This window comes from Mus caroli, chromosome 16, assembly GCF_900094665.2.
Source record: "Mus caroli chromosome 16, CAROLI_EIJ_v1.1, whole genome shotgun sequence".
NCBI lineage: Eukaryota > Metazoa > Chordata > Mammalia > Rodentia > Muridae > Mus > Mus caroli.
The window spans coordinates 17821884-17828481 of record NC_034585.1 but is presented as its reverse complement, the minus strand read 5'-3'; the positions used below and the strand labels follow the sequence as shown (position 1 = coordinate 17828481).

The 6598-nt window shown below is 46.4% G+C and overlaps 1 protein-coding gene and 1 pseudogene across 1 annotated transcript in view; both read right to left on the bottom strand.

Moving 5' to 3' along the window:
• LOC110311922 lies at positions 1–1213 on the bottom strand (annotated as a pseudogene).
• Positions 1214–1542: 329 nt separating this feature from the next.
• Psmd2 (proteasome 26S subunit, non-ATPase 2) overlaps positions 1543–6598 on the bottom strand; it is a 12271-nt gene continuing 7215 nt past the window's right edge. The window contains exons 13-21 of the mRNA XM_021185395.2: positions 5565–5727; positions 5352–5453; positions 5030–5175; positions 4705–4788; positions 3202–3370; positions 3025–3119; positions 2706–2832; positions 2187–2305; positions 1543–1894 (exon numbers count right to left, since the gene is read on the bottom strand). Coding sequence (XP_021041054.1) covers positions 1712–1894; positions 2187–2305; positions 2706–2832; positions 3025–3119; positions 3202–3370; positions 4705–4788; positions 5030–5175; positions 5352–5453; positions 5565–5727 — 1188 coding nt within the window. The 3' untranslated portion in view covers positions 1543–1711. The remainder of the gene's footprint in view (positions 1895–2186; positions 2306–2705; positions 2833–3024; positions 3120–3201; positions 3371–4704; positions 4789–5029; positions 5176–5351; positions 5454–5564; positions 5728–6598) is intronic.

The window sequence follows — 6598 nt, the reverse complement described above, 5'->3', positions numbered from 1 at the left end:
TCACTTGAAGAGCTTGCCTTGATTGACAGCTTTGCCCATGTGCTGGAAGAGTATTCTCAAACCAGGGTCTGGGTCTCCTCGCTCCCAGGATCCAGTTTCCTCAATGTATAGGACTCATAGTTCACCTGCCAATCTGGACTCATCAGAAAGGCAAGCTCTTGGCCTCGGAAGACCCAAACACCAGAAATGGAGCTGCTGTTGTTGGTTCCAAAGAGGATAACACTAGCAAAGGCATTCTTCCTTAGTTTGTCCAATTGCTGAAACATCCCAGTGATGAGGTTGCAACTCATGAAGGTCTGGGTAAGCTCTTTAGGGAAGCGGTACTCAACATACCACAGGGACCAGCCATCTTTATCAAAGTGCTCAAAAATATGGCAGTGCCACAGAGAGGGTGTCATTGGAGTACTTACGCTTAAACTCATCCAACACAAAGGTACTCTTGGGCAGGTGAGCAAAAGGTCTTTGGCCTTGGGCTCAGCAGCCAGTGCCTGTTCACACTCATCCATCTCTTCCTCAGGAGCTGGGGCAGCTGCCTTTTTTTCCTCCTTCTGCTCAGCCTGGGGTTTGTTTTTCCTCTTGTGAACCCTTTTCTTTCCTTGGGGTATCTCTTTTAGGCTGGCTCTCTGCAAACTTCTTAGCATCAAACTGGGCCATCTTCTCACACAGCTTCACCTCCCACAAGATAGCCCTGAACTGGGGCTGGCTAATGCAGGTAAGGAACCACATGTTGGTATTGGGGAAGGCCTGTGATATCAGCCAGTGTCACTCGCTCGCCCACCAGAAAAGTCCGAGTCTTCAAGTGAGTGTCCAGCAGCCCCAGGATTCGCTTCACCTCCTCTTTTGCATTTTCAGTGGCCTGTTTGTTGTGGTGCATAATGCCCAAGGTGGGGAACACCCAGGTACTAGCTGGAGGAACGATGTCACTGACCCACTGCACCACCTGAGCTGCTGCCTCTGGCATACTTCCTCACAGCTCCTCAGTGCTTATATAATAGGCAATGGCATTGCTCTCAAACACACAGAATACATCATCACCCTCAAATGCTGGAACCTTGCCGTCAGGAAATTTCTGGAGAAATTCGGGGGTGCAGCCAAAGTGGAAGTGGAGTGGTGGGGAGAGCATGCAGACCTGAGCCCCGCTGTACTGAGCAGTGTTGAGGGCCTTGAAGGCCCTCCAGTTTTCAGGGTATGTGTACAGGGTCCCAGCCGCCATTGTAATTCCGCAGAGAAAAGCAAATCTTTCAATTCTTTTACCAGTGTTTTTCCCCCCAAGACAGAGTTTTTCTGTGTAGCCTTGGCTGTCCTGGAACTCACTTTTGTAGACCAGGCTGGCCTCAAACTCAGAAATCCGCCTGCCTCTGCCTTGAAAGTGCTGCGATTAAAGGCGTGCGCCACCACGGCCAGCTACCTTTCAACTTCTTATGGACTTTAGTGAGCTTAGTTTCTTTTAGGCTCAGTGTTACGCTGAACGGTGCTTCCTCACATCTTCTCCACTCTCCAGTCTAGCCCCAGACCATGACACCCAGGAAATAGACAGAGACCTTGGGGATAAAGGTCTTTATTCAACAAAGTTATCTTACTCAGTAACAAAACAACAGGAGGTAACAATTCCCCCAAAGATCTGGAACAGTATCCACCCCTCATAGCAGGCAGGACAGCCTGCTAAAAACAAAAAATTCCGCTGCAGCCAGGGTCTCTAGAAGCCACTTTTTCAAAGATCATAGTTGGGGTTCTTCCGAAGAATAACAAAGCCTTCCAGAATGGGGGTGACAGGAAGAAACTCCTCAGTGGCCAACTCTGCCCGCTCCCCATGGGCCAGCAATACTGGCGTTGTATGAGTCTGGAACCCTGTGATTGTTTTTGGCTTCCCAGCCTGGCCCACCACATCCACTGCCTGTGGGATGAAAATAATGAAGGATTCCAGAAAAGGGAGAAGCAATATCCACAATCCCCATCAATGTCCACACCACTCTGTGAATTAGGATTAAATATACATTGTCCAAGTTCTTTGGTATACTCTTAGCCCTCCCCCCACCCCCCCACCCCCAAAACAGGGTTTCTCTGTGTAGCCCTGGCTGTCCTCGAACTCAGAATTCGCCTGCCTCTGCCTCCCAAGTGCTGGAATTAAAGGTGTGCGCCACCACCGCCCAGCTGAGCCCTCCTTTTTAAACTACCCAATTCCTTACCTGACCCACACGGACAGAAACTGGCAATGGTCGCAGCTCCTCATCAAATGTAACCAGCATCCGAGGCTGCATGGCGGCCACCAGGCCATACAGGACATAGTGAGACTTGCCTAGGATGACTGGGAGGAGAGCACAAACACGAGTTGTAGACACCGAGCCAAGCCTAGCCTGGACTTCAGGACTCTATCACAGCCCCGACCCACTGAACTATTACCTAAGAGCAAGCTCTGTTCCTTGTACATCCACTACTAACCCAAGGGGCTTCTACCACTCTTTGCTCACACTCCTAAGACTGAAAATCACTTCTCCTAGTCACTTAGGAGTAAATTCATCTTGAAAGCTTTTGGGCCAGATCAAAAGTGTGAGAAGTTAAGGTTTCATGAGGCACCCCCCCACAACAAGCCCAATGAACCTAGAAAAGTTAACTTAGGATTTTAATCCTAAATTGCTACGGTGGCCCTGGTAAGGGCAAATCAAGGCACACTGTGCACACATGTACTGTTTCTGACAGGAACTCACTGTTTCGAACATCCAGGAAAGAAACAAGCACCGTGAGCAGTCCTGCCACCGCCACTTGACTCATGAGCTGTCGATCACTGTGATAGGGGCAGAGGGTAAGTGTACCCTTCCCTAAATGTGTCAGGCCCTGCAAAACAAAACAAACAAACAAACCAACCAACCAGAAGTGTTAATAAATAAGAAGTCATATCTGAGGAGACATGTTCCTTCTCAGGCAAACAAAAATCCCATAACCCAGTCATATCTCTCCTAGACCCTCCTACACCACCACATATATTTTCTACTGCCACACTTGAAAAAGGAGACACCTATTCTTTACCTGTGCCAAGCGCACCATGAAGAGGTTATTGGGGTCCTTGGCATGATATTGAGCTAACTGGCGCAACATTGCAGCCAGACGGGCATTATTGGTACCTAGAAACAGGAAACATTACAGAGGCTTAGAAAAAGAACCTTGAGTCTTCTAGTCTGTTCAACATCTTTTTCAAGTACTTACCACTGCCCACCATGCCCATAGCAAAGATGGAGTTATAGGAAACTTCTGGATCAGCATCATGAGAGAATTTGCTTAGCGTATCCAGGATGTTGAGTCGTGGATTTGAAACAGAAATTAGTGCCAGTGCTAAAGGTACAGCCCGACGGAGGGTAGGCTCCCCATATCTCAGCTGGTGATAAAAATAAGTAAAATAGCATGGGAAAAGAGTTAGAAACAAGTTTGGGCAGAGATAGTTCACTGGGTAAAACTGTCCGCTGTGCAAACATGAGGTCATCTGCAGTCCTAGTGCTCTGGAAGCTCTCGGACCAGCTAATCTGATGTGCTCAGGAGAAATATAAGAGACTATGGTGGTTTGAATAGAAATAGCCCCCATAAAGCTTGGTTATTAGGGAATGGCATTATTTGAAAAGGATGTTGAGGTATGGCCTTGTTGAAGGAAGTGTGTCACTAGGGGTGGGCTTTGGAGTATCAGAAGCCAAACCTAGGCCTACTACCTGACTACTTCCCGCAGATCTGGATATAGAACTGTCAGTTAGCTAGCATAGTGGTTCTCAACCTTTGGGTCTCAACCCTTTCTGGGAGTTGAAAAACCCTTTCATAGGTGTCCCCTAAGGCCAAGAGAAAACATTAGACATTTATATTATAATTCAGAACAGTAGCAAAATTATAGTTATGAAGTTGCGATGAAAATCATTTTATAGTTAGAAGTCACCACAGCATGAGGAAGTGTATGAAAGGGTGAGAGCAGTAGGGAGGTTGAGAACCACTGCTCTAGCAACATGTCTGCCTGCATGTCACCATACTTTCTCCCATGACAACAGACTAAACCTCTGAACTGTAAGCCAGCCCCAATTACATGTTCTCCTTCATAAGAGCTGCCTTATGGAGAGAGAGATGGCTCCATGGTTAAGAGCACTGACTGTTCTTCCTGAGTTCAATTCCCAGCAACCACATGGTGGCTCACAACCATCTATAATGAGATTCAAATGCCCTCTTCTCACCAGACACTGTCACTGTCTTCAGTGAGTGTGCTCATAAATAAAATAAATAAAAAATAAAATCTTAAAAAAAAAGTGTTGCTTTGTCGTGGTGTTTCTTCACAGCAAGAGTGTTGATTAAGACAGAGACCCTAGCGTGGTGGCGCACGCCTTTAATCCCAGCACTCGGGAGGCAGAGGCAGGCGGATTTCTGAGTTCGAGACCAGCCTGGGCTACAGAGTGAGTTCCAGGACAGTCACGACTACACAGAGAAACCCTGTCTCGAAAAACAAACAAACAAACAAACAAAGACAGAGACCCTGTCTCAGAGAGGGCAGAAGGTGAAGACTGACACCTCTATGCATTTACACACAAGCCTGCGTGGCAAATAATAGCCACCAAAACCAGAATTGGGCAGGACTAAGGTGTAGTGTGGTAGTGAATCACTTCCATGTATGCATAAGGCCCTAGGTTTAACCCCCAGCACCTACTACCCCCATATTCCAGTCTACTCTGGGCTACTCACCAAGTGACCAAAAGTTCGCAATGCCATCTCTGCACCAATCTCTTCCCCCATAGCAATAAGTGCAATCCCCAGAACAGCTACTCCCTGTAATTCAAGAGGTACAAAAACACAATAAGCTCCAGGAACAAAAACCAAGTCACCCAAGGCTCATCTAAGAAGAGCTATCCTGCAGGGAACTCCTTGTCCCTCATGGACAAAACTCAGTCCTGCTATTCTAACTTGTAGCAGTACTCAAGGGAGGAGCAGAGGGCAAAAACAAAGCTCAACTCTGTTCTGCCTCTCATATCAACATGCTATCTTTTTCAGAGTGCCTGCTGGCCCACACCTGATGTGCTCCCATGTCAGCAGGGGCTTCCTTCTTGTCCTTGTCCTTCTTTTCCTTCTTGTCTTTGTCTTCTTCCTTTTCCTTAGAGTCAAAGTGCTCACTACAGATGTGGAGAAGCTGCTGGACCTTCAGCACATTCCCAGAGCCTGAGTGGGGCAGCGAGAGCAAGGAAAGAAAACGAGAAAGCAGCAAGAAAAAACTTACTTTGTAAATACAAGAAGCCTTAAAACTCTGAAGAGCAGAATGAAAGACAAAAAAGAAACAACCTGAGAAAAAAAAGAACCAAGAGAGAAGTAGAGTTGCTGGATAGTAAGGCACAGACCTGCATAGGCACATACATCCACCAGGGTGTTGGCAAAACTGCGGAATGGCTCTGACACCACCTCCAAGGCAGCCAGGATGGCCTCAATAGCTTCGCCTTTCCCTACAAGAGATTAAAAGAGTCAAAGGACACTGGCTTGTATCCAGCTCAGCCTGATACTTAAACCCTCCAATTGTATCCAATTCTGTCAGCCCTTTGATAAACATTTCTCACCCAAGTGATTGAGGCCTAGGCCAAGAGGAAGCCAACGAGCATAGGTATCCTTGAGCTCAGTCTCAGATTTCTCCATGATGGTCTGAAGGATGGTGGAAGTGACATCTCCATTGCAAGACCCCACTGCTATCATTCCACAAGCTAGAGCCGTCACACCTGCTACCTAGAAATAAGAAAATCAACACTAAACACACTAACATTTTCCTTTCTTTGTTTGAGACAGGCTCTCATTATGTAGTCTAGATAAGCCTGGAAATCAGAGATCTCCCTACCTTTGCTTTTGGGTGCTGGATTCAAAGTGTGTGCCACCATACCCAACCACAGTTAAGATATTAAAATGCTTACTTAGGTAACTTCATTCATAAACCTAATTCTTATGATGCACTGTAAGTTATACTTCCTTACAGGCAATTAATTTCTGTAAAATCAGTGAGTACTTGCATATGTCAGGCACTGTGCTAACCAATTTGCATACTCTTTTAAAGTGTTATTACATTACTTATTTAGCATGCAAACACACACAGCACACAGGTAAAGGTTAAGGACTCTGTCCTGCCAGCATGGAGGCTTGATTGCAACCTCAACAGTCCTGGCTTTGCGTGCTCCTAAACAGTCCTTATAACTCCACAAAAACAGGTGATGGGAAAAGTGAAGCCTAGAGAGATTGAGTTACTTATTCAGGATCTTCTAATTGTAAATGGAAATCCAAGATTTGAACTTGTGTGGTTTTATCTAAAATCTCTGCTTTTGGCAATTAATCAGGCTCTGCATAAGCAAGAAAACGTAAGGTTAGCTAATGACTAAAAAGTCAGAATCATTGCTGTAGCTTCTATCTAGAATGTCCCCAAACCATGTGTAAGATGGTGGCTCTTGGGAATCTTGAGAAGGGGTAGAAACTAAGGGGTGGGCCCATTAGGAAGCATTTGAAAACATGAGGGGAGTTACCTTGAAAAGGACAGTGGGAGCCGGGCATTGGTGGCGCACACCTTTAATCCCAGCACTTGGGAGGCAAAGGCAGGTGGATTTCTTAGTTC